Source organism: Podarcis erhardii, assembly GCF_964252035.2.
Source record: "Podarcis erhardii genome assembly, chromosome: 15".
In the NCBI taxonomy this organism is placed as follows: Eukaryota; Metazoa; Chordata; class Lepidosauria; order Squamata; family Lacertidae; genus Podarcis; species Podarcis erhardii.
In genome coordinates this window covers 1,724,548-1,752,313 of record NC_138505.1, presented here as the reverse complement: position 1 = coordinate 1,752,313, position 27,766 = coordinate 1,724,548, and the positions used below count along the sequence as shown (strand labels likewise).

The window sequence follows — 27,766 nt, the reverse complement described above, 5'->3', positions numbered from 1 at the left end:
ACGTGTTTTATATTCCATTTTATTGTAACTAATCCTCAAAGGCCTTTGCAAAATCAGAGCTGTACAAAACTTTTATGGAAAATTCAGCAGAGAAAGCTCTAAACCAGCACAAAGTTATTCTAAGCAGCAAGGATGGAATCTAAAATCAAAGCACTTTTGTATGTATGTACGTATGAAATAGAGATGAAGCTAATATCAAGTTCAGAGTAGAAATTGTTCCACCAACATCATCAAAACCCTTTTCTTGCTCACTTTTTTAAACACCATATCTTTGTTTTTTATTGTTCAATGGCTGACAGGTTCCAGGACAAAATCCTGCAGGAAAACCTTTCTGCCCTGAGAGGCATTCAGCTTGACATCACTTACCCTGACCAGTGTTTTTCTCCCATTTCATCTACACCTTCAGGGATGATGATCACTCTCATCAGACATACAACTTATCCCCCAAATTCAGCTCAGTAACAAAGATCACACACATGAAATTAAGCTGTTGAAAGCCTTCTGCTGAAGCATCCTTAAAACCTGGTTCCAGTGAGGGTGCTCTGGAAGGTGCTCCAAGCTCAAGAGAAGAAGCCCTAACTGAGTGTGAGTAACCAACATCAGACCAAACTCACAATCTCTCTCCCCCGTGCATTGAGGGGTAGTAGTGGGGTTTGCAAGTAGTCAGGGACGTACCAAAGGAAGAACACAAAAATATTCTGAAGAGGTGGTCTCTGAGAAAAATCCAGCATTGTGTCTCTGCTGAAGTGTAGTGAGCTATGATTTGTTGGCAAGGACTGGAAGTTAACAAAGGGCTTCTGTGATTCCCAGTTGTCTCAACTCAAGAGTGAAACCAAATTGCTGAGAGGAAGAGAGCACTGCCCACATGGGCAGGAAGTGGGTAGTGTTCCAAGTTTAGCAACAACAAAAAGCATTCTCATTAGCCAGATGCTTGGGGAAAAGTTCACAAAAGAGAAGAAGCAAAATTCACAGATCCCAGAACCTGAAAGGAATGTTCATATGTCTCTGAACCCCAATTTTTTGGGGGGGACCCTGCCCCATATCCTACATCTCCATGATCAGGAGACTTTACCCTTCAAGCCCAGCAATCAGAGGGTTTTCCATGCTGACAGAGTTATATCACTTGAAAGCTACTTTACACCAAGCCCAACAATCCTTTCCTTCTATCGAAATTATCCTGCTTCCGTAACACGCATCTCTATGTGTGATGATGACACAATACAGTGGTACCTCTGGATACGAACAGGATCCGTTCCGGAGCCCCATTCACATCCTGAGTAGAACGTAACATGCGACTTGTGTGTCTGCACGTGCGCGGGTCACGTTTCGCCACTTCCGTGCATGTATGTGTGGCGATCACACAGGGCCCCAGGACGTTTGACGGTCTATTGACCCTCTGCCACCACTGTGATTGCTTTTTCCCCTGCCACCACCCCGCTTCTCATGGGGACACACAGAGTCCAGATAGTTGTTAACATAAACAAATAATCAAGTTTATTTTTAAATGCAGGAACAAGCTAATGGTTACAGTTAATTTTTCTTGGCAGTTTCTTAATCTTAGTTCCTAACAACTTCAAACTGATTATTCCCAACTATCTATCTGACTCCACCTAACAATTCCTCTCACTCTCTCACAATACAACTCGACCAACCCACACCTAATCCTCCCTCTTCCTTCTTCAACTCCCAAACCTCAACTGACTTTCAAAACCTCCCACTCTAACTTTTACTCCACCCCTTGCATTCCCACTGGCCAATCACATCACACTCATTTAACCCTTTCCTTATGACCCACCTAGGAGGCAAACACCACAGCATGTGATGTCATTTTGAGTGTCTGCGCATGCGCAAGTGGCAAAACCCGGAACTAATGCGTTCTGTTACTTCCGGGTTGCCGCGGAGCATATCCTGAAAACCCTCAACCTGAAGCATATTTAACCCAAGGTATGACTGTAGGTCCTGCAAAATGCGGAACATAGGAGCACAGGAAGCTGCCTTATACCAAATCAGACCATTGGTCCATTTAGCTCAGTAATGTCTAACACTGACTATCAGCAGTTGTCTGGGATTTCAGGCAGGAGTCTCTCCCAACATTATCTGGAGAAGCTGGGGACTGAACCCAAGACGTTCTGCTTGCAAGACAGTTACTCAGCCACTGAGTTACAGTCCTTGGCCCATACTGGGATTGAACCCATGGTTAGCACCATATTCTAACCCCAGGGGTCAGCAACCTTTTTCAGCCGTGGGCCAGTCCACCATCCCTCAGAACATGTGGGGGGCTGGACTATATTTGGGGAAGGGGGGAAATGAACAAATTCCTATGCCCCCAAAATAACCCAGAGATGCATTTCAAACAAAAGCACACATTCTACTCATGTAAAAACACGCTGATTCCCGGACTGTCCGCGGGCCGAATTTAGAAGGTGATTGGGCCGCATCCGGCCCCTGGGCCTTAGGTTGCCTACCCCTGTTCTAACCAACTGAGATAACTGGCCTTTAAGTTGGGTGTGCCCTCTGCAAAATATGCCTTGCCCCCCCTCCCCACAAATCAATACATACAGCGTGCCTTGCAATCCTCTTCATGGGTCATTCTGAAGTGGGGGCTGGATGGTCCACCCGGCAGGGATGTTGTGACTGGGTTTTCCATGCTGACAGCATTATATAACTTGAAAGCTACCTTACACCAAGTCAGACCCTAGGGGTCCATCTCATTCTGACCAATCTACAGCGACTGGCTGTGGGCCTGATTTCTTGAGGCTTTGGGCAGAACATCCACCATCAGTGACATGAGGCTGGTGCAGAAAATAATGCTTGTTGGAGCAAAAAGACAGAAAGAAATGGCACTCTAGCCTAAAAGGGAAGTAAGATTGAAGCTGGTGGGCCAAACAATGGAAACTGCCGTGGTTGGGGGGGGGGTGCTGAGGGGCTGTGATCAAAGCAGGAGGGGCTGAACCAAGCAAGGTGGAGCCCATCTCATCTGACAAAGGACATTTGTGAGGAGGATAGAGTCAAAAAGCCTGGCTAACGCTCCTGCTTTTGACTGTCTAAACCACAGGTAGGGCAGGAATCTGGTAGGTGTGCTGGGCCCGGGGGTAGCCTGAGCCACGCAGTCCAGGTCCAGTCCCGAATCCAAGGGTTCCGTGAGGAGTCAGTCCAATAGGGTCAAGGCAGGCTAGGTCAGGCACAGGGTGTCAGGCACAGGCAAGTTCTGGCGAACAGCAATGTTGCTCCCGCAACCTGGGGCGGGGTCCGACAGCCTTTTATCTTTGTCAGTGTAACGGCCAGTCCTGATCCCCCAGTGACTCACCTCCCTGTCTCGCCCGAAGGTGAGCACTCCTCCTGCGAGTCCTCAGGTCTCTCCTTCTCTCAGACCTTAGTCTCTGCAGCTCGGGAGATGTTGGTGGGTTACTAGACCCAGGGGCTGCCTCAGCCTCCCCTGACCCAACTGGTAGTGAAGCAGCAGTAAGTGATGGCCCAGCTGGAGGCAACGAGGGAATCCCCGCATCTGGAGCCAGGGCAGGCTCAGGCCCCTGACTCGGCCCAGCTGGTGCTTGTTGCTGGGGTACCTGTGCAGACTGGGACTCTTCAGGATCAGGCCCCAGACTTGGTTCAGACACCCCCTGAGGCAGAGGATCCGGTGCAGACTGAGATTCCTCTGGTTCCAAGTCCGAGCCCGAGTCCCAGGCCATCCCAGCAGGACACCTGAAGCCGACCCAGGGGCCTCCTTCCATGTGTCCTCTAGACTGATTCCTTTGTGATTTGTGAGCGATGCTCCCTAGTGTAGACAGAATGTGGATCCCAGATTGTAAGGGTTACCAGCAGCATTGACTATTTGAATGGGTGATGCATATTTTGGCAAATGCAAAGGCAATGACTGGATGCAGGTTGTACCTTGCAAAACCTGCAACCTCCTTTGCAAGGAGGAAGCCTCAAGCGTCATGGACAGTGTGCCTTTGTCATTTTTTATTGGGACATACCGTATTTTTTCCTCTATAAGACTCATTTTTTCCCTCCTAAAAAGTAAGGGGGAAATGTGTGTGCGTCTTATGGAGCGAATGCAGGCTGCACAGCTATCCCAGAAGCCAGAACAGCAAGAGGGATTGCTGCTTTTGCTGCGCAGTGATCCCTCTTGCTGTTCTGGCTTCTGAGATTCAGAATATTTTTTTTCTTGTTTTCCTCCTCCAAAAACTAGGTGCATCTTATAGAATCATAGAATCATAGAGTTGGAAGAGACCACAAGGGCCATTGAGTCCAACCCCCTGCCAAGCAGGAAACACCATCAGAGCACTCCTGACATATGGTTGTCAAGCCTCTGCTTAAAGACCTCCAAAGAAGGAGACTCCACCACACTCCTTGGCAGCAAATTCCACTGTCAAACAGCTCTTACTGTCAGGAAGTTCTTCCTAATGTTTAGGTGGAATCTTTTTTCTTGTAGTTTGGAACCATTGCTCCGTGTCCGCTTCTCTGGAGCAGCAGAAAACAACCTTTCTCCCTCCTCTTGTGGTCTGGTGCGTCTTATAGAGCAAAAAATATGGTAAGTCTTCCCTCTCTCCTTTCTCTTTTATAAATAGGATTTCCAAGTAATGCAGTGCACAATCCTTACTTGCGTCGGGTGGATGGGATCCTTGCTTGCTGTAAACATTCCCTCAGTAGAAGCCGTGGAAAGAATCAAATGGGAAAAGCTGGTTTGGCATTTTAGCTTGCTGAATTCAGGGATGAAAAACCGGAGGGGTCTAATCCAACAGACAGATTTGGGCAGAGGCTGAAAGTAGCCAGCAAGACCACTCTGCGGATCAAAGATTTGGAGACAGAGGACAGTAGAGCATATAAAGTTTGTGTGAGATTTGTTACAAAAGTGTTTCAAGATCACACCTTCCTCCTTTATGTATACAGTAAGTAAAAATTTCACTGTTTGGGTCTACTAGTTGTGAAACATAAAACAGGATCTCTTTAGGGAAATTTATAAAATGATAGCCGAGTATAACCAAACACGGTCAGGAAGGGGGGAAATCAGTTCAGCCCCCCCCCCCCCCGGAATAATGACTGAAATGGACATCCCAGAAGGTGCACCACAAGCAAACTTCACCGATGCAGCACAAGAGACGTGTCAGAGGCGAGATGATGTGGTCAGATAAACTTCAGAAATAGATGCAACCTTAACTAGTATTTGCTGGCCTGCTGTTTTGCACCTAGGCTCTCTGACATTTAAACTGCAGGAAGAGGGTTTGTTCTCACAGGTTGATATTTATAACACAGCTACAACTACGGCTGATATCTTCTATATCTGAGACGTGGGAGGAGAAAGCCAAGGGTGGACTTATGGCCACAGGAAACAGTCAGCGACCTCAACATCCATCTCTCAGGGCCCATCCATTCCTTGGCTCAGTGTGGATTATGAACCCCTCGTGCATCTTCTAATTCCCCCCTTGTCCATTCGGCCTTCTCCTTCCACTCCTGACACCCCAGATTTTTTCATCTGTAAATCTGCACATGTCCCATGCAATCAATGCAGCTCTCCTATTCAGATTTCTAAAGCATAGGGGAAGACGAAAGCACAGGGAAGCAGGAGTTGGAGGAATGAAGGTGGAATTAGAAGATGCACAAGGGGTTCACAATCCATTTTAAGGAGAGGTGTGGATAAGATCCAAGTCTGTCCTCTTTTGCATTTTCTGCATAGGAACTCAGAAAGCTGCCTTAGACAAAGTCAGACCTGTGCTAATGTCTCTATATTGATATTTTCTTAAGAAGAAGACAAGGCAAACTGAGCCATTGGAAGGGTTTATTTTAACATTTATAAGAAAGAAGGGATCAGGAACAACTATGTTCTCGCAACCTTTTTTTCCTGGGACTGTAGTTTTAAGGAGATTATTGCTATGCTCTTCTTTGGACCTGAGAGGGGTGTCTATTCACCTGGGCAGCCCAGGACCTCAATATGCACTGCCCAGGCTTGCACCCCAGAGAGGTCACTTTGGTGCTGCTAACATAGTGATGTGACTTCACCCCCGGAGGTGCACTCCATTGTCTCTCAAGACAGCTGGATGCCAAAAACATCTCTTCTTGCAACAGTACTGTGAGGTAGGTCAGGTTGAATGACAGTGGGCTGCCCAATGCTCTGCGCTGAGAAGCTATAGAAATCCTGATCTCTGTGGGCCTCTACTCCATCACTGGGTCTTTTAGTTGCTGTTGTCATCACACAACTAGGAGTCGGAGAAATCCTGTTCGAGCCATTGCTGTTCACCCACAGATCCACCAGAAGTTTCCTGTCTACCTTTTGCCCACTAGACCACCAGCTCTCCATTCAGATCTACCCCACAAAAGCTCTCTGTTCCAGGACTGAGGCAATGGAAGAGGGCCCAGTCAACCTTCGCTCCCAATAATTGAAGCTTGACCTTGTTTCAGTGATCTGTTTGGATCTGGCTGTAGATAGTTGGAGAATTTGTTTCAGGATTCTGATCTGGGGTTGCAGAGAGATGACTGGCTTCCTGAAATGAAAATGAAAAGGAAAAATGATGATAGACAGGGTATCTTTTGTGTGTTTACATGGAAAAGCTAGTAGGGAAGGAGACCCACTCTTCAGCCAGGGGAAATTACCGGTAGCTGTGTGTTTGTAAAACAGGAGTGGGGATCAGGCAAAAGGTAGCAACTTCTTTTCTTTTCTTCATTCATTCATAAGATTTTTACCTGCCCTTTATCATAAGCTTCCAGGGTGAGTAGATAAATCTGGCTATTGTGACTAGTAGCTATCAATAGCCTTATCTTCCTTTTCCATGGAATTTCACCGTCTTTTGCCAGGGTGAGTTCCATTAGCACTGAAGAAGTCTTTTGTTTTGCCTGTCCTGAATCTCCTAAAATCCACCTTCATTTCCCACAAGGTCTATTGTTTTGAGGGCAGATTTATCCCAATCCAATTTCTCCAAACCATGTCTAATTTTAAACGCTTTTTTCTCACCTTTTCTTCAAGCTAAAGAGCTCCCCAAGTGCAGAGTGTCTCTCTTTTAGTCCCACCATGCAAGACCATCTCGCTCTCACCTGGCTCTCACCCCCTTCTGAAGGGATCCATCTTTTGGGGAACTCTGCGTAGTGAAGCCCAGGACTGACATACCCCTCCTCTCCTCTCACAGAGGCCACAGCTGCAGGGGTGAGACATTAGACAAGTTTATTTGGTTGCACTGAGAAGGCCTGCCTTGCAGAAGAAACCAAAGGAAGGAAAAGGTGTTTGTGGCCATGCTGGCTGGCCAAAGATGGGCAAGGAAAGGAAGAGGAGTTGGATTTGATATCCCGCCTTTCACTCCCTTTAAGGAGTCTCAAAGCGGCTAACAATCTCCTTTCCCTTCCTCCCCCACAACAAACACTCTGTGAGGTGAGTGGGGCTGAGAGACTTCAAAGAAGTGTCACTGGCCCAAGGTCACCCAGCAGCTGCATGTGGAGGAGCAGAGATGCGAACCCGGTTCCCCAGATTACGAGTCCACCGCTCTTAACCACTACACCACACTGGTAGGAAAAGGTGTTTGTGGCTATGCTGGCTGGCCAAAGATGGGCAAGGAAAGGAAGACATCCCCTACCTCTTTCAGATAGATCTCTCCTGCTTTTCTTCCATAGCCAGAACCCCAGACCTGCTACCATCACGAGGAGAGGCACAATGGCAACGAACCAGAGCAGAGGACCTGAGATGGATGATCCAGAGCTACCTGCAGAGAGCCACAATTGTCCATCAAGAGATAATTGACAGCAACTGCCTCTGTGCCCAATCCCAGGATAAACATGGTTAAAAACACCTGCCTTTATGAGCTGCTGCTTCTTCTTAAGGAAGTATTTGGGTTCTGTTCTATCACTATAAACCAATCCAGGCAGCACACACAGATTACGGGCTTTATTTTATTTCACTTCATGAATGTATATTGTTATGTACTGAGTTGAATAGAGTTCAGAATGCAGCAGTCTGATTGGTCCTAGAACAATAGGGTCCAGAATGCAGCAGTCTGATTGGTCCACAGGAGCCACCCAATCCAGCTCCAGGTGGAAGTGAATCCGCAACTTGTTTGGCCTACAGGAGAATCCCAGAATTAGCCAATCACGTGGGGCCCATTGTGTAAATAATGTATATAAAGCAGACATTCTGATGGAGCTTCCATTCCTCCTCACCACTATGAGCTGAATAAAGAGCATGAAATCCTCTCTCAACTCCGAGTATATTTCATATATACTGCTTAATTGTTGGGAACCTCAAAGTGAACTCAATGGGTGACCTTGGGTGCCTGCCACTGCCTCTTAGCCTAACCTACTCCCCAGGCTTATGGGGGTTAAATAAGGATGGAGAGAACAATGGATGCCACCTGGAGCTCCTTGGAGAAAAAGGTGGGACATAAACGCAATTAACAAACAAACCATTGTTAAACTTATTTCATAATATATATGTTGCTTGATTGTGGAAACATCAGTGTCAGAGCCCTTGCTGTCTTAGATGCCCACTAAAACCTTTTTAAAATTTCTGCAGATGTGCCCAGCCACATATTTAGCTGTGTATACTTTGAGTAGTTTTTCCACTAATGCTTATTTTATCCATGCATTATTAATAATTATTTTATATTATTGTATGTACTCTGCGTAGAAATCTCTGTTTTGTTTAAACTGGATAAAATACATGGAGAATTACTCACTGTGGGTTTTGCAGATGTCGAGCAAGTTGAAGGAGTTGCTCCTCTGTTCAGCTGGATTGGTGACCAGGCAGGTGTAGGTGGGCTCTGAAGAGTTGAGCTTCCAGAACAGGTGGAGGTCCCTGCCGTTCTCTGTGAGGTGGTACCTGTCTGACCCATCGTCTAAGTCCCTGAGGGTGTCCCCTCTTTTCCAGGATACATCAAATCCCCTCTTTCCAGGCACCCGACACTGTAGGGTCACATTGCAACCATCTGGAGTCTTGGAGACATCTTTGTGGAGAATCTTTGGCTCTGGGATGGGCTCTGTTGAAAAACATATGAAAAAAGACACATCCTCTGTGCCCCTTTCCCCATGAATGCCAGTAACTTGATAGAACCAGCACTCCTGCATCCCTTCCTACGGCCAATTCCACAAGAAACAGATGAGGATGGCAAAATAATTACTTACCATAAACAGTGAGGCAGAGTTTATGATCTTTCAACGTTCCTGTACTGAATGTCACACGAACTCCATATATTCCACTGTCCTCCATCTCCAGATCTTTGATCCTCAGTGTGGATTCATTGGCAATTTCTATCCTCTTCCCAAACCTGTCGTTTGGATCCAGTCGCTCCAGCTTCTCATTCCTGAACTTAGCAATCTGCACCCTTATGCCATTCCACTGAAAGTTCCACTCAATGAAGGCCAATCGTTCTGCCGATGAGACATTGGCAGGAAGCAAGACGGATCGTCCCAGGATCCCGCTCACCTGACGCAGGGTCGGATTCTGTGATGAGTTGCTTATAGCACCTTTTTTTAAGGAGTGGAGAGAAAGAATGGGAAAGGTGGCAAATCAATCAAATGTCTACTGGATAGAATCCTAGAATCCTAGAATCCTAGAGTTGGAAGAGACCACAAGGGCCATCGAGTGCTCTGATGGTGTTTCCTGCTTGGCAGGGGGTTGGACTCGATGGCCCTTGTGGTCTCTTCCAACTCTGTGATTCTATGATTCTATGAGTCCAACCCCCTGCCAAGCAGGAAACACCATCAGAGCACTCCTGACATATGGTTGTCAAGCCTCTGCTTAAAGACCTCCAAAGAAGGAGACTCCACCACACTCCTTGGCAGCAAATTCCACTGTCGAACAGCTCTCACTGTCAGGAAGTTCTTCCTAATGTTTAGGTGGAATCTTCTTTCTTGTAGTTTGGATCCATTGCTCCGTGTCTGCTTCTCTGGAGCAGCAGAAAACAACCTTTCTCCCTCCTCTATGTGACATCCTTTTATTTATTTGAACATGGCTAAAATTAGCACCAGCTAAAGACAAAAGAACCACACCAGGAGAATTGCAGTGGTTTTTATTACACTTGGCTATAATAAAATAAATTAAAGATACCTGGGGGAACTCTGGACCAGCAATTACTAGCTCCATTGTGTTCCAGGCCAGCCCAATTTGCAGTGGTTGGAAAGCTTCATATATTTCTCAGCAAAATCTTAACTTTGGAGTATCTGATACAGTTCAAAGAAATCCACTCTCATGAAATGGTTTTGAGTTTGCTCATTCATTTTTATACCCCTAAATCGATGTGGGATCTATATATATGGGTGGGTGGGTACCATGTTCAAAGCAGAGGTGGGACAGAAACACTACGACACAGAATGATCATGTTTGCACACCTAACATCATTAACCAGAGGAATGAAGATCATCGGCTGGGAGATTAGGGGGTGAAGCCATGGAGGGCCGTGAAGGGAATCACATTAGTCTTAGAGTAGATGAGAAGCCAGTGTAGGGGCACAGAATCAAGCCTTAATCTTCTGTATTCTTAGTAAATCTTGGTATTTACATAAGCTCTTTGTTAGATTCTGATGTTCTTTAAACAACTATTCCCAACTCTACAGTTCTAGGATTCTAAATCAGTTGAATTGATGAAGTAGTTTTAATTGGATTTTGAATAAAGGTGTAATTAATTGTTACTGTTTCGAATGTTGTAGTGTTATTATCTTCCTTATTTTCTACATCATGCAAATTGTTATTCTGAATAATGCTTTTTATAGTGTAGAGGGCACTGCAGTTGAACTTTTGGAACCAAGCAGCGGTGGCCCAAAAAACTTTGGGAAGTGCTTATCTAAATTAAAAACTTTGTCTTTTGAAGTTGATGTCATCAGTGAAATAGCTAGAACTCTTTCAACAGCACAGAAATGAACTAGAAGTCAGTGTAAAATTGAGGGGATTTATAGCAATGCTGTAATGTTTTTGAGCCAGGTGTACCTTCCAAAAGAGTCCTCCAGCTCAGCTCTACGTGATAGCTGAATCATTATCCTCTCTACATCCAGAAAGATTTAGCTCCCATGTGATTTCCTAATATCGAGACTGAACCGTAGTCAGGACTCAGGACAAAGCATGTCAATTCTGCAATTATGAAAACAAAGCGAGCTACAAACAGGGAGAGTCAGTAAAGTGAATCAAACATCCTAGAGGACAGCTCTTAATTTCAGTGCTTGAGAGGAAAACAAATCTGATTACATCCTGCTATTTACATGTGAGGAATTTGATCCCTGTGAACCATGGAAGTAGAAGTAAAACTTTAGTCACAATTTGCTAGCAAAGGAGGATTCTTCCTCCACCTCCAACCGCCATGTTTCCACTCAAATATATTTCATGAAAAAACTAAAAATGCTGCTTTTACTGATGCAGCTGTTTATTTCATTTTTGCTGCTCAGAGTTCTACTTAATTGTGATTTTTATTTTATATGTTGTGGGGCTATTTGAGAACATTTCAGTTTTAAGAACCAGATTGCAAAATTTGCTAAGTAGAATTTTGGAAAGGGACTCCTTTTGTCTAGTCAAATTCAAGAGGATTTTCTCAGAGGTCATGGATGGGTAGGAATTAAAGCTGGGTCTACCATTTTGGAAAAGTCAAAGTATTTCAATAATATTATGTTTTGTAATGCAAATTATATATTTTTATTGTTATTCATTCATTCTTTCAACCCAGTAAGATAATATATTTTTATTGCTCTAGACTTGAAGCTTAGAAAGAAACCCAACCATAGTTCTGTTCTTGAAAATGAACTAAAAAGACAGATTAGTAAGATTCTTCTCAGCAAAACTGAAGATGTTTCTATCTAACAAGATTCTACAACTGTGTCATCTTTATTTCCCCATGATTAGAGAGAAAGTTTGGGAACTATCAGTCGTATAGCTTTATATATTGCATAATTAAAGAAACACAAGCTTTACGATAGACTACAGACTCTACAGCTAAGCCCACCCCTGATTTCTAGCCCATTCAATCTACCTTTCCTCATCCTATTCACTTTTTCCCCCCAGCAATAGATGTTTGATTCGCCAAAGGTCTCCACCTTCACAGCTCCATTGTTGTTACAAGTGATCAAAGAACAGAAGCTGAAGTCGTGGTTACTCCTTGCGGCTATGGAGCTGATAAGCGTCTATCTATCTCCTCGTTGCAAAGCATGGAAACATATATTTCTGGTTTCCTCCTTCAACACCCACTCCCCATTAAAAATTCCGATGTGTTAAGGCTTTAGCAAGCCTTGGTCAACTTACCAGAATAGGAGCAGATTAACGTGCAGCAGAGAAGAAGGGTCTTGAGACTTTTGCTAGTGCACAACACAGCCATCCCTGGCCTCAGGTGTGGGGAGCTCTCCCACTGCACACAAACCCTTTGCTGCTCGCTTGTTTCTTTAGAGGAGGCTGTGAGGAGTCGTGTCCTGTGGGGCTGACATAGAACTCGCCAAAGGGGTTTGTCCTTTTTGGGTCAGCCCTTCTGGGTTGGACCGAAGGCAAAGGCACACCCCTTTTTCTTAATTGTCTCCCCTGGGATGTTTGTGATCACTGCTGCTCAACAAGCCAACCCTCCAAATCCAAACGGAAGCAGAAAACTAAACCCAAGCTACCATGCTGGATCTGTACATTAAGAAATGATCAACTGAAGGTAAAAATAGAAACTAGGGGAGTATTGAAAAAAAGGAGGTCAGAGTGTGGAAGTGAACCCAGGATAAACTTCCTACCTTCCCACAGGTTATAGCAGTGGGAGAGACATATGGAGACCTTTGAGGAATGGTCTCCCGAACCCAAGGTGGGAACAAGGTCCCCCGGAAGCCTCTGCAAACAGAAATTCACAGCTGACAACTTACTATTTTCGCAGCACCACCATCACCGCAGTGCTTTGTCTGTGGGTGCACAGATGTCCAAAAGCTCCTTCCCCCACAAAATTAGGCTTCTAAGAAGTACTATATTTCTATTCCATTGTAACGCAAAATGGTTGTGAATAGTGGGGGGTTGTGTGCTGAGACTAGTTTTGCGTAGTGTGAATGGGTTCAGTAATTGCATTACATGGTTTTTATTTGGGAGCAATATTTACGGATTTTAAAAATATTTAATTTTATTAATTTAAATTTTTTTTGATTTCATAAAATTTGCTTGATTGCAAGAAAGCCCAACAACCTCAAAGTGGGTTTATCATATCAATCATAGCAGCTTAAAAACAGCTGTTTGAAACATTCAAAACTAATTAAAATCACTTACGAAATATATTGCTGTTACATTGCATTTTGATGTATCTTGCTATATCTTGATGTTTTCTGTATGTTTTTTTTTTATGGTTCTTCGTTATACATGGTTTAATGATATTTATTTAACTACATTGCTTGAATTGTGGAATGATGATGAGCATCACTTGGTTTTGCATGTGGGACTTCTATTGTATTGCTGGCATTGATTCCTTTGTCGTTGGGAACCATAAGCTGCTTAGAGTTTCTGTTGAAATGTGAATCGGAATAGAAATGAACCAAAATAAATAATCAGTTGCAGCATGTATGTATTCTGCCCACAAGACCAAAATGATTGGTGATGCCTCTAGGGCAGATGGGAGGGAGGAGGGCGGAGGAAGAAGACCACCAGTCTGATTCCAGAACTCACAGGAAAAGCAGCAAAGGGTGAGACTGGGCTGCAGGACCACAGACAGCTCAGAGTGAGCACCTTTGTGGTTCGAGGACCCGATCCCTGCGCAGTGGAATGAAACACAAGGACATGTGATATAAGGTTAATGGGCAAGAAAAGGCCACAACTTTATTGATTACAGCAAGTGAAAAGTTACAGATAGGTAGCCGTGTTGGTCTGCCATAGTCAAAACAAAACAAATTTTGGTGCTACTGGAAGGAATTTGTTTTGTTTTGAGCAAGTGAAAAGGTATTGGCTTAGGCATTGGATTACGTCAGCTGACTCCACCCACTCAGAGAGGGGTGAGTCTAAAAAACAAAGGGGGTTTATTCACCAGTAGGTGGAGCCTGTTGATGCTAATCCAACTATAAGCTCTCCCCTGATGTCACCGAGGGTCGTGCCATGGCCTCCCGCCAAGCAGGCATCGGACAGAATACACGACCGCCGGATTCCTTTAATGGAATACCCAAAAACTGAAGGCATAGGCGATTGCCACACCTAGCCCTTCGACACACCACAACACATTATTCCAATGCCTAACCTACCCACCAATAACATGAAGGTTGTGACGATTGCTACGAGGTAGGCGAAAAAACCAAAAGGCCTAATGCCAAGTGGAAAAATTCCTACCAGGCCCCCCGGACAACCAGGGCGACCAACCTAAGGTCCATAGCAAGGCCAAAAGAAAACTGGAAACCCTGCTCTAAGGGAGTGGAGGGTGGGTGCTTTGTGATGGGATGACGAAAAGTGAGGGCTGGAGGCTGGCACCGCAGCGATTTAGGCTGCTGTACACGCCCCCTTGAAGGCACCTGGTTGGGTGCCTGGCCAAGGGCGTGGGCGCCAGCCAGGTGAGTGGGAGGCAGGGGGCAAACGCCCCCTGCTTGAGGCGGAGTCCGGCTTCCGGCCACAACCACTCCCCTCTCTTGCAGGGAGGAGAGTCTTTATGGTTGGGTGCCTGGCCAAGGGCGTGGGCGCCAGCCAGGTGAGTGGGAGGCAGGGGGCAAACGCCCCCTGCTTGAGGCGGAGTCCGGCTCCCGGCCACAACCACTCCCCTCTCTTGCAGGGAGGAGAGTCTTTATCCAACAAAAGAGGAGAGGAGACAGAGGCCTTTATGCTTCTGCTGCCTTGTGAGAACTTCAGTGCGGCCAACCCACTAGCCTGAAGATGGGACCTCCTCCTTCACTTCATAGCCTACCTCCTGGGGCACGCCTGGACTGATGATGTGCAGCTGAAGGCATCTGGTTTCTTCTGGTGAAAGGAAAAGATGTCCATGAGGGTCTAAGCTCTGGCCCTACAGGCCCTGGTGGTCCAGGAGGTTCTTCTGGGCACCCTTGTCCCACCACTTCAGACATACTGGTCTCCTTATCTTCCACTGCCATCTCTTAGCCCTAACCGAAACCCAGTTCCCTATCTGGTGCCCTCACAGTGTCTGATTCTGTGCCCAAATCACTGCTGGATACAGAGGTCACAGCGACAGCCAGGAAGTAACTCCAAGACTTCTTCATCTAAGAAAGCATCATCTGAGTCCATGTTCTTATTTCTAGGAGTCCCAAGCTGTGGACACAACAATCGGCTCCCTTGGTTACCTTTTGACACATTTATCTGCACTTTCTGGCTCTTTGGTAACCATCAACCCAGTTTGTTTTCTGTTGCTGTTGCAACCAGCCCACAGCAGAAGGAAGTGGCAGAACGAAGGAGAGGAGAGATGCTCAGAATACACTCTCTCTCTCTCTCTCTCTCTCTCTGTGTGTGTGTGTGTGTGTGTGAGAGAGAGAGAGAGAGAGAGAGAGAGAGAGAGAGCTTTGTGGTTGCCTGATTCATTGTTTGTGTTAGCAGTGTTTCTGTTAAGGATTTGTATTAAGCGATTGTCTGATATGTGCGTTTGAACTGTATCTGTTAGGAATGTGTGACTGCATGTGTGCAGTTTTGGGGTGTTTATAAATGAAATACTTAGCTTCATTTAACACACACACACACACACATATTTCCACAAAGCAGCTTAGACCATACAAAATAAAACCAACACCAGGTTCTGGACACGAAAATACAAAAATGTTGCAGAATACAAAAAAAAAATAAAATCAACATGCATTTCAACTAAAACATAAACCAGTGTAAAAAGTAGGGTACATAAATAGATTGTAAAACATAACACAGATCACCAAAAGCGTATTAAGACATAAATGCCAATAAAACCCAAAACTGTTCAAGACAGAGTGGAGCAGCACAGAGTCAACCAAAGTGGTAGATGGCATAGAACAAAATAACTTCTCCGTGAAAGACCTGGAGGAAGTCATGCATCTTCTATGTATGAAGCTATGCAGCAAAGCTATTTAGAAGAAGAAAGAGTTTGGATTTGATATCCCGCTTTATCACTACCCGAAGGAGTCTCAGAGCGGCTCACAATCTCCTTTCCCTTCCTCCCCCACAACAAACACTCTGTGAGGTGAGTGGGGCTGAGAGACTTCAGAGAAGTGTGACTGGCCCAAGGTCACCCAGCAGCTGCATGTGGAGGAGCGGGGAATCGAACCTGGTTCACCAGATTACGAGTCCACCACTCTTAACCACTACACCACACTGGCTCTCTATTTATCTTGTGAACCATCCTGAGACCTGCAGGTATAGGGCGGTGTACTAAATAAATAAATAAATAAATAAATAAATAAATAAATAAGGTGCTAAGGCACACTTTAGTGCAGAAGGAGTTCTGCAGTTCAGGGGCTGCCATATAGAAAGGGGCTCACCCAGACCACCACCCACTGAGCTTCTGACAGTGATGGAACTGCCAAGTGGGAATGCAGGAATACATCGTTTTCCTTCCTGCCTCGTCTTTATCGCCTACACCACTGTTTCCATTCCACTGCTGTTCATCTTCCACCCAAAACTACACTGTCTCACTGCTGGTAACGTAACGTTTGTAATTGCATTAAGTCGTTACGTTTTCCCACCCCAACCCTTTCAATGCAGGAGGAAAGCAATGCAAATGAGGAAAGAACCATAATCAATTGCAAATTGTTTGTCCTGGTTATATTCACTGGATTGCTCTCCCTTCCAGAGATGGGACAAAGAAGTGGAAGCCAGCAATTTCTTCTTCTGTCTCTGTCTCCACTGGAATTATTGGACATCCCTTCTGTCAACAGGGCGCCCTCTGCTGACCTTAACACCTGGGAGGGTCTGTAGAGAAGGAGCCACTCTTTCAGAAATTTGGGGCCTCCATCAGTTTCAACACTAACTGAATATAATGTACTGTGCCCAGAAACAAAGTTGTATATTATTATTATTATTATTATTATTATTATTATTATTATTATTAATATCCCACCCATATGGCTAAGTTTCCCCAGCCACTCTGGGCGGCTCCCAATCGAGTGTTAAAACAATACAGCATTAAATATTAAAACTTCCCTAAACAGGGCTGCCTTCAGATGTCTTTTAAAGACAGGATAGCTGCTTATTTCCTTCACATCTGAAGGGAGGGCGTTCCACAGGGCGGGCGCCACTACCGAGAAGGCCCTCTGCCTGGTTCCCTGTAACCTCACTTCTCGCAGCGAGGGAACTACCAGAAGGCCCTTGGAGCTGGACCTCAGTGTGCAGGCTGGACAATGGCGGTGGAGACGCTCCTTCAGGTCTACTGAACCAAGGCCATTTAGAGCTTTAAAGGTCAGCACCAACACTTTGAATTGTGCTCAGAAACGTACTGGGAGCCAATGTAGGTCTTTCAAGACCGGTGTTATATGGTCTCGGCGGCCGCCCCCAGTCACCAGTCTAGCTGCTGCATTCTGGATTAATTGCAGTTTCCGGGTCACCTTCAAAGGCAGCCCCACATAAAGTGCATTGCAGTAGTCCAAACGAGAGATAACCAGAGCATGCGCCACTCAGGCCAGACAGTCTGCATTCAACCAGTTGCAACCAGTGCAGCCATTGTAAACCCCCTGCTATGAGAGCTCAAGTGGCTCAGTGTTCCTCCACAATCCTCTTAATAGGCTGACTTGGTGTTACCTGCTCAGATAAACAAACATCATAGCAACAGCCTCCCCTTTGAATTCACTCCCCCCCCTTCAATTCTTCATACAAAAAGCCTTCCTTTCTCTGTATGCTGTGTGGTTCCGGTGTTCTGGAAAGGGGGTGTTGTTGCGGACAGGAAGCGGGAGTGAGAGCAGAGAAAGGTTTCAAAAACACTCTGCACATACTCAGAGGCAATGTCCTTGTTCCTCCACTGTAGGAAAACAAAAACAAAAACCCTTTGTCATTCTGTGCATTATTAGGGCATGAACCTGTCTGTCATCCTCCTTTGTCTAGTTCTGTCTATCGCTCAGTTGGGTTTCCAGTTGCTCCACAACAACATTTAAGTGACCTCAGTGAGCACTTCAGTTTCAAATATTCTGATTATTTCTAGTTTTAGTTAAGTTATTTATTTATTTATTCACTTGATTTAGAAGGGAGCAACTACCCCCTCCCCACGGCTATACACATAGTTATTATTGTTGCATTTATTTTACTGCCACAACATTAAGAAATGCTTATGGAAATTTCTGCCTCATGTGTGACCAAAAGCACTGAATGTGGGGGGTATCATTTGCAGATCTGTCTCAGGCAACAGAGTAGCCTGTAACAGCCTAACAAGGAACTCAAAGTTTAAAGAGGGTTTGAGGGTTTTTTAAAAAGGGTCTAGATTAAGGTTACCAGACGTCCCTGTTTTCCAGGGACAGTCCCCAGATTTACAAATCAGTCCCCATACAAAATCCATTGAAGCTGAAAAGTGTCCCCGGATTCATTGAAAAAAATCTGGTAACCTTAGTCTAGATGGATGGTTAAATAAGTAAATACTGTATTGCTTTGATCATAAGCTATTACTCTTAAAATGAGATCCCTGTGGAACACCCTCCCACCAGATGCCAAAGAGAACAACAACTACCAGACTTTTAGAAGACATCGGAAGGCAGCCCTGTTTAGGGAAGCTTTTAATGTTTGATGTATTACAGTATTTTAATATTCTTTTGGAAGCTGCTCAGATATTATTATTGTTATTGTTGTTGTTGTTGTTGTTGTTGTTGTTGTTGTTGTTGTTGTTGTTGTTGTTGTTGTTGTTATTTCTTAAATTATGGCTTCTCTAAGAGAGCCAGTGTGGTAGAGTGGTTTTAGTGTCAGACTAGGACTTGGGAAGGGACGCGGGTGGCGCTGTGGGTTAAACCACAGAGCCTAGGACTTGCCGATCAGAAGGTCGGCAGTTCGGATCCCCGCAATGACGGGGTGAGCTCCCGTTGCTCGGTCCCTGCTCCTGCCCACCTAGCAGTTTGAAAGCACATCAAAGTGCAAGTAGATAAATAGATACCGCTCCAGCAGGAAGCTAAACGGCATTTCCGTGCGCTGCTCTGGTTCGCCAGAAGCAGCTTAGTCCTGCTGGCCACATGACCCAGAAGCTGTACGCCGGCTCCCTCGGTCAATAAAGCGAGATGAGCGCTGCAACCCCACAGTCGGCCATGACTGGACCTAACGGTCAGGGGTCCCTTTACCTTTTAGGACTTGGGAGGTCAGAGTTCAAATTCTCACACTTGGCCATGAACCTCACTGACTGTGTCTGCCAGGGTCCCTGCGGCTCTGTCTGTGTGACCCCGCAGCAAAGCTCCTGCTCATGCGCCATGGTGTGCAGCACCTCTGGCGGCTCCGTCTGCGTGGCCCCGAGCAAGGGTCACTGCGCTTCTGTGTGCCAGGATCCCTGCGGGGCTGTTTGTGTTGTGACGTGGGGTTTGTGATTTCAGCTCTCTTGACATAATATGCTGGAGACAGTTCTCTAGTAACACTTCTTTATTAACGCAACAAGACTGAAACTTGAGGAGGGGAGAGCTACATTTATAGGGACAGGGAACAAACTAGAAAGGATACATTTTGGAGGGAGCAATATCAGGCAATCACAGTCCTGCCTTTTGGAGGCAACCAATAAGACAGAGGATCCAAATACAGCAGCTTAAATGAACCAATAGTAGCTGTACCCTCTGGAACCAAAAGGCAGTTACTTTACCCTAATGCAAATACAGACAATAATAATGCAGATATAAAATCCTTTGACTCAATACACAACAGTTTGCATGGCTCCCATCCCAGCCCCAACTGGGGGCGCATGCGCCACCGTCTGCCAGGATGCCTGCGGCAACGTGAGCGTCACTCCCTGTGCTACTAAGTGCGCCAACCCCTGTAGCGGGGTGAAGACATGCGCCACAAAGTGCGGGAACCCCTGCGTCACCGTGTGCTCTGACCAAACCTGTGTGAAGGCCTGTCCTTCCATCAACATGGGGCAATGCAACGTCAAGAAATGCTAAGTGGCCACTAGGTCGGATCCTGATTTGAATCCCCGCAGTCCAGCTTTTGCAGAGCTTCCTTCCGAGAGTGGATGACACCTCCTTCCTCAAGTCTTCCTTGGTCCACGTTCTCTGCTCTCCTCTCCTCTAGATGTCCTGAATCTTGATGTACAAGTAACGATCTTCCCCAAGATATCACATCTGACTTGGAGAAAGAGCGAGGGGCTATGAATATTCTTTGGTGGTGGGAAACACACACACACACCCCGCATTGCCTTCCCAGAACTTCCATGTTAGATAGACAGCAATAAAGAGCAAATATAAAGACATCTACGTTGTTGCGTTCTGATATTCTTCGTCAAGAGCTTTTATTTTTATTGGTTCGTTACATTCATAACTCACCTGTGGCGATCACACAGGGTCCCCAGACATTTAACGGTCTATTGATCCCTGTGCCCCCACTGTGCTCGCTTCCCTGCTGCCACCAACCTGTTACTCTCTGGTAAAACACTGAGTCCAGACAGTTGTTAAAAGTGAACCCAAAAAACCCCCAAGTTTATTTTACAAACATTAACAAGTTTATGGTTTCTCAGATAATATTCCCGTCAGTATCTTAACTTTAGTTTCTTTACTGGCCTATACCTTCCTAATACCTTCTGACTGATTATCTCAACTGTTTGACTGACTCCTCTTAACAAATTCTCTCACACCAGACTAGCCCAACCCACAGATTTATCCTCTCTGTCTCTTCTCTAACTCCAGACTGACTTCTCAACAACTCTTAACTCCCCCCAAAACCCTCTGTGCTTAAACCTTATACACAGTTAATTCTGCCCCCTGGGTTCCCATTGGTTAGTCATTTTACAATTAGTTGACCCTTTCCCTATGAACCTAGTATGATGTCACACACATAGGAGGGCAAACGCCACAGGCAGTCACAGCCTCTCAGTACCTTGGGGGGGTGTTATTGGGTTATTGTTCTTATTTTGATTTTCTATTTCATGATATTTTCTGTGAACCGGCCTGAGACCTCTGGTTATAGGGTGGTATATAAATTCTATAATAATATATAATCCACTTCACAGATTGAGTGACGAGAGGGAGAGCCACTTACTTCACCTTGAGCTCTTTGGCAAAAAAGTTGGGCTAGAAATAGAATAAATGCAATAAATAAAATGAGAGTGCAACCCTTAACAATGGGTTGATTAGGAGTTAGGTGAGGTTGTGGCTTAATAGTCTCACCATTTTGTAACCTGCTTTTTATTTTATTTTTTTAAAAAAATATGTTAATAATTTTATAAGCGTTAAGTGGCTCCCAAACAGATGAAAGGCTCCCATTGCTATTTCAAGTCATCCTTTCATTCAATTCCACACTCATCTCACCTGCTCATGCCTAATTTTGGGGAGTTTCCTCTTTGACTGTTGTGATGAAGGAGAGTGCTGGTTCTCTGGAATTGTGGAGGCAGTCTCTGCAGAGTGTAAAATGCTTATTAGGCAGATGAATATGCTGCTCAACTTAAAATTACCTATGTAGTATATGACATTTAATATATCATTCAGTATAAAAATTCAAATAAACAGCGACTAAGATCACTGTGTGAAGAAATAAGAGTAACACATGCGTCAAAAGACTTCTATGACTTATATGAACAGGGAGGAAATTCCATAGTCACAGATTAATAGGGATGTTCCTACCTCTTTTTAAATATGTATTTCCTCTTCCATATCATTACAGAACATGCCAGAGTTAAAATGAAGCTGATGGGAAGGCAGATCATCCACCGGAGTCTCTGCTGACTACCTGTAAGAGTCCGTTGAGATATAGCACAATAGCAAACTGTGAGGTTAAGTTGGCAAAGATATATAAATTGAAATCCAACCTCTGTTGGAGATGTGGTGGAGAAATAGGAACAACAATACATATGTGGTGGAGGTGTGGGGAAATTAAGAAATTTTGGATAGTAGTACACAAAGAACGGGATGCGGGTGGCGCTGTGGGTTAAACCACAGAGCCTAGGACTTGCCAATCAGAAGGTCAGTGGTTCGAATCCCCATGACGGGGTGAGCTCCCATTGCTCGGTCCCTGCTCCTGCCAACCTAGCAGTTCAAAAGCACGTCAAAGAGCAAGTAGATAAATAGGTACTGCTCCGGCGGGAAGGTAAACGGCGTTTCCGTGCGCTGCTCTGGTTCGCCAGAAGTGGCTTAGTCATGCTGGCCACATGACCCAGAAGCTGTACGCTGGCTCCCTCAGCCAATAAAGCGAGATGAGTGCCGCAACCCCAGAGTCAGTCACGACTGGACCTAATGGTCAGGGGTCCCTTTACCTTTACCTTACACAAAAAACTAAAGAAGATGTTGAACATATCAATAAGAAAGAAACCAGAGACCTGTCTCCTTGGATTGATAGACGAAGCTGCTGGAATAGTGAGTGCTGCTAGGTAGAAGTCACAAATTATACCCACTAAGGAGGAATGGATTTGTAAATGAAATGAATATTTAACTTTGCCAAAATTAACTGCTATAATAAGAAATCAGTTGAATCAAAAATTAAAAAAGGAGTGGAAATGTTTTGATGAATTTATGGCAAAATATTGCTCAAAAAAAGATACGCTAATATGCCTAGATTAAAATCTGAAGTACTGGATGGAAGAAAAATTAGTAAGGGAATATATAGATGATTTGAGAAGGTTGTAGAATGCAAATATTATTGTAAATTGTATAATGTGGAGGACATTGAGTGGGGGCAGAGGGAAGTGGGAGGAAGCAGAAAAGAATAATATGATGGATTGAGGAAGGAGAAATATAAATCCATAGGGTTGGATTGAGAGTGAGTCAGGCTTAGAAAATAAATCTTAAAATCACTGTCACCCAATTTAGTCATGACTACCTACAAGCTCGTTGGTGTCATGGGTTTACTCTAAGGGTAACTAAAGCGCAGATTCAAACTTGCACAGAATTTATGATCGGGAGATCATCTTTTAATCTGGGATATGCATTCATCTCCATGGCAGGAATAGCACGTAAACCAGAGTCTTGAAGATACACTCATAGGAAGCTGCCCTATGCTGACTCAGACCATTGAGGTCTATGGCCTACACTGACTGGTAGAGACTCCCCAGGTTAAGGGTAGGGGACAAGACAGAAGTACTGTTTTGGGGGGACAGGGAGCGGGCAGGTGTGAGGGACTCCCTGGTCCTGAATGGGGTAACTGTGCCCCTGAAGGACCAGGTGTGCAGCCTGGGAGTCATTTTGGACTCGCAGCTGTCCATGGAGGTGCAGGTCAATTCTGTATCCAGGGCAGCTGTCTACCAGCTCCATCTGATACGCAGGATGAGATCCTACCTGCCCGCGGATTGTCTCCCCAAAGTGGTGCATGCCCTGGTTATCTCTTGCTTGGACTACTGCAATGTGCTCTATGTGGGGCTACCTTTGAAGGTGACCCGGAAACTACAACTAATCCAGAATGCGACAGCTAGACTGGTGACTGGGAGCAGCCGCTGAGAGCGCATAACACCTGTCTTGAAAGACCAACATTGGCTCCCAGTACATTTCCAAGCACAATTCAAAGTATTGGTGCTGACCTTTAAAGCCCTAAATGGCCTCAGTCCAGTATATCTAAAGGAGCGTCTCCACCTCATCATTCTACCTGGACACTGAGGTCCAGCACTGAGGGCCTTCTGGCAGTTTCCTCACTGCAAGAAGCAAAGTTACAGGGAACCAGGCAGAGGGCCTTCTTGGTAGTGGCACCTGCCCTGTGGAACACCCTCCCATCAGATGTCAAAGAAATAAACAACTACCTGATGTATAGAAGACATCTGAAGGCAGCCCTGTTTAGGGAAGTTTTTAATGACTGATGTTTTGATGTATTTTTAATCTTTTGTTGAAAGCCACCCAGTGTGTCTGGGGAAGCGCAGCCAGATGAGAGAGATATAAATAATAGATATTATTATTATTATTATTATTATTCCCAGCCCTGCCTGAAGATGCCAAAGGGATTGAACCTGAGACCTTCTTGCAAACAAAGAAGCAGTGGCTCTACCACTGTAAAGGTAAAGGGACCCATGACCATTAAGTCCAGTCTTGGCCGACTCTGGGGTTGCGGCGCTCATCTCGCTTTATTGGCCAACGGAGCTGGCGTACAGCTTCTGGGTCATGTGGCCAGCAGGACTAAGCCGCTCCTGGTGAACCCGAGCAGTGCAGGCAAATGCCGTTAACCTTCCCGCTGGAGTGGTACCTATGTATCTACTTGCACGTTGACGTGCTTTCGAACTGCTAGGTTAGCAGGAGCAGGGACCGAGCAATGGGAGCTCTCCCCGTCGCGGGGATTCGAACTGCCGACCTTCTGATTGGCAAGCCCTAGGCTCTGTGGTTTAACCCACAGCGCCACCCGTGTCCCTCTACCACTGAGCACTGCTTAATTCTAAAAACACATCCTCTTCTTAGATTTCCCAATTCTCGTGGCTCGGAGTTCCACTCCTCAGAGACATGAATGGACCCTCCCCATGAATGGGCCTTTTCCCTGCCCCAATATATTCACAACCCTAAGCAGCAATATGGGGGTGATGGGGTAAAGGGGTGCAATGCATCGTTTGGAGGAAGGTGCCATAAATTACGGACCTTCATCATCAGTTGGGCAGATGCTGAGCAAGCTAAAGGAGACGTCCTTCTCTCCAATGGGATTTCTGACCAGGCAGGTGAAAGTGGAGTTGCTGGCTTTGGGCCACCACAACAAATGGAGACTGGTGCCATTGTCAAAGATCTGGTACCAGTCCAAGCCATCTCCCAAGTCTCTGAGGGGTTCCCCTCTTTTCCAGGAGATGTCAAATTCCCCCATTCCAGACACCTGACATTGCAGGGTTACATCGCATATGCCTGAGCTGTTGGAGACGTCTCTGGGGAGAACCTGAAGTTCTGGCACGGGCTCTATTTGAAGAGAAATGGGAAAGATGTGATGTTTGCACCTTATGCCTGTCAGAAACCGGCCAAACGCTGTCAATCCTATTCCATTATAATAAAATACAAGAGTCATGTAGTCCAGCTGCTTGCAGTGCAGGCATCACAGTTAAATAATCCCTGGAAGATGACCATCTAACCTCTGCTTAAATACCCCCAAGGAAGGGGAGTCCACCATCTTCTGAGGCAGTCTATTGGACTGCCAAGCAGCTCTTACAGCCAGAAAGTTCTTCCTAAGATTTAGTAGAAATCTCCTTTCTTATCATTTAAATTCATTGGTTTGGGACCTACCATCTCGAGCAGCAGAGAACAAGCTTGTTCCAGATTCCATGTGACAGCCCTTCAGATATTTGAAGATAGCTGTCATATCACCTCTCAACATGGGCGTAGCCAGGATTTTTATTGGGGGGGGGACTTTTGTTAGGGGGACAGAACCAACATGATAGATCAGTTAGTTAAGTAAGCTGCCCTCTTGCCCCCACCACCTTGGCTACACCCATGACTCTCAGCCTCTTCTTCTTCTTCTTCTTCTTCTTCTTCTTCTTCTTCTTCTTCTTCTTCTTCTTCTTCTCCCGCCCATCTGGCTGGGTTTCCCCAGCCACTCTGGGTGGCTTCCAACAAAATATTAAAATACAATGGTGCATCAAACATTAAAAGCTTCCCTAAACAGGGCTGCCTTCAGATGTCTTCTAAAAGTCAGATAGCTGTTTATTTCCTTGACATCTGATGGGTGGGCGTTCCACCGGGCAGGCGTCACTACTGAGAAGGCCCTCTGCCTGGTTCCCTGTAGCTTTGCTTCTCACAGGGAGGGAACCGCCAGAAGGCCCTCAGTGTCCAGGCAGAATGATGGGGGTGGAGATGCTCCTTCATTCTAAAGACACCCAGCTCCCTCGACTTTCCCCTTTATTATCTGTGTAGCCCTCCTCTGCATTCAGGACACGGAAAGTAGTTACTTACCATAGACCGTGAGGCTGAAACTCTGTTCTTGAAACTGTGCCTTAGTAAACCAGATGCGAGCATTGTAGATCCCACTGTCATCCAACTCCAGGTCTTTGATTCTCAGTGTTGTCTCGTCCACCATGTCCAGCCGTTGCCCAAACCGGTAGGAGGGACTTGGGTGCTCCAGTTTCCCATGACTGAATTCCCCCAGCCAAAAGCCCAGGCCACCACTTTGCGGGTAAAAGTCCCATTCCATTTTCTCCACTGTTACTGCTGAGGATACATTTACAGGAAGCAAGATTGATTCTCCCATGATTCCGTTCACCTGATATATTGGATTATCCATTCCATGACTTAAACTTCCTATTTGGGGTGGGTGAGAGAGGGGGGAAAATAGTTGAGGAAATAGCCCCCTCTGATGTAATTAGCCTTGAAATAACCCTTCTATTCCTGGTGGCAGGTCAATGAGAGGGCTGGGAAGAGATAGCTTGATCTGTGCTGCAATTAGGCTCTGGGGAGACATATGTTGGATACATTGGGAAGCTGCTCTAAATTAAGGTTACCGGACAGTCCCTGGATTTACAAATCCATCCCCTGACAAAATCCATTGAAGTTGAAAAGTGTCCCCGGATTCATTGAAAAAAATCTGGTAACTTTACTCTAAATCATGTGTGTAATGGTTCTAGCGGTTGCTTGTGCGTAAATTGGTGCCACGCAGTGGCGTAGCGTGGGGGGTGCAGGGGGGGCCCGGCCACACCGGGCGCAACATCTGGGGGTTAGGGAAATCCACGGGTTAGGGGGCGCAAATCCACGGGTTAGGGGGCGCAAATCCATGGGTTAGGGGGCGCAAATTACTTGCCTTGCCCCAGGTGCTGATAACCCACGCTACGCCACTGGTGCCACGCTTGGCTGGGTTACCTGGGTGAACCTTTTCTGTCCGGACAGCCACTCGCCTGTGGCTGCCTCAATTGCTGGCAAAATCCGTCAGTGGGCGTTTCTTAAACTTCTTCCAGCAAAGAAGCTCTTTGACGCCCAGTCTCCACCTACTCTCCCTGCGCGGAAGCCTTCTGCGCAGGGAGAGTGTGGGCAGCGGAGGACCCGTGCTCTCCCCGCTGGTCTCTGGCGAGGAGTCATGGAGCCACCTCGCCGATTCCCCCATCTGCCCCCCTTCTCCATTGGTGCTATGCTGATTTCCGTCCCCAGAAGATGGGCTGCCTCTCTCCCTCCTGGGACGCTCTCCAACATCCCTCTGGAGCCCTCCCTCCTCCTCTGGCTCCGATGGAAGTTCCCTGACAGTGTGTATGGGAGGGTTAACACACCCCACACATACACGGGTAGGCATGGGTAGGCAAACTAAGGCTCGGGGGCTGGATCGCCTTCTCAATCTGGCCTGCAGATGGTCCGGGAATCAGTGTGTTTTTACATGAGTAGAATGTGTCCTTTTATTTAAAATGAATTTCTGGTTTATTTGTGGGGCATAGGAATTCGTTCATTTCCCCCCCTTCAAAATATAGTCCTGCCCCCCCCCCCCCAAGTCTGAGGGACAATGGACTGAGAAAGTTTGCTGACCCGTGCACTATAGTAATGACCTGTGGGGTACAATGCAGCTTATTGGGGGGGGGGAGGTTTCCAGGGCATGGGGGTGGGCCTTTTTTGAGCAAGTGCCCCTATACCTTCTGAGAACTCTGATTCAGACCAGAAGCTTGAAGCATTTGAGGAAGAGGACTTTGAATGGGAGGAAGTGGGGGGTGAGATTATGGAACAGAACCACCCCTTCCTTGCTCCCCACATATCCTGAGGAGGCAGGAGACCCAGAGGCTGCTTCTTTCCTGCCCAGGGGGAATGAGCAGGACACAGAGGAGCTATTTCAGAAAGCGGGAGGACATAGAAGGCCATGCCTACTTGGTGATGCTTGCAATGAGAAGGTGGCTCACCAAGAGGAAAGTTTAGGCTCAACACTGGCTAAGAGGAGTGCCCACCTT

The 27,766-nt window shown here is 46.0% G+C and overlaps 2 protein-coding genes and 1 long non-coding RNA gene across 12 annotated transcripts in view; 1 reads left to right on the top strand and 2 right to left on the bottom strand.

Moving 5' to 3' along the window:
• The window catches only part of LOC309329837 (T-lymphocyte surface antigen Ly-9-like), a 77,878-nt gene that overhangs the window by 48,738 nt on the left and 1,374 nt on the right, over window positions 1–27,766 (bottom strand). Inside the window, exon 2 of one of the 7 annotated variants that reach the window (XM_081840934.1) lies at window positions 25,803–26,147. The exons of the other annotated variants lie outside the window; for them this stretch is intronic. Coding sequence (XP_081697060.1) covers window positions 25,803–26,147 — 345 coding nt within the window. The remainder of the gene's footprint in view (window positions 1–25,802; window positions 26,148–27,766) is intronic. 7 annotated transcript variants of the gene reach the window in all.
• LOC309330132 lies at window positions 221–8,650 on the top strand. Of its 3 annotated transcripts, XR_014151296.1 has the most exons (7): window positions 221–585; window positions 4,572–4,892; window positions 5,855–6,075; window positions 6,674–6,706; window positions 6,962–7,212; window positions 7,505–8,355; window positions 8,447–8,650. It is a non-coding gene; the product is annotated as an uncharacterized lncRNA (long non-coding RNA). The 3 variants fall into 3 exon arrangements; XR_014151298.1 differs by lacking the exons at window positions 221–585; window positions 8,447–8,650 and adding an exon at window positions 3,877–3,978 and having other exon boundaries at window positions 4,540–4,892; window positions 7,505–7,618; XR_014151297.1 differs by lacking the exons at window positions 6,674–6,706; window positions 8,447–8,650 and having other exon boundaries at window positions 269–585; window positions 7,505–7,618.
• Window positions 5,763–12,576, bottom strand: LOC309329925 (SLAM family member 8-like). Of its 2 annotated transcripts, none has more exons than XM_081841161.1 (6): window positions 12,202–12,576; window positions 9,103–9,444; window positions 8,658–8,957; window positions 7,563–7,688; window positions 6,950–7,130; window positions 5,763–6,482 (listed from the first exon to the last, which is right to left on the bottom strand). In XM_081841161.1, exons 1-6 carry the CDS (start codon window positions 12,272–12,274, stop codon window positions 6,305–6,307), a joined length of 1,200 nt encoding a protein of 399 aa, XP_081697287.1. In that variant the 5' UTR covers window positions 12,275–12,576; the 3' UTR covers window positions 5,763–6,304. The 2 variants fall into 2 exon arrangements, with proteins under 2 accessions (XP_081697287.1, XP_081697288.1); XM_081841162.1 differs by having other exon boundaries at window positions 7,030–7,130; window positions 12,202–12,574.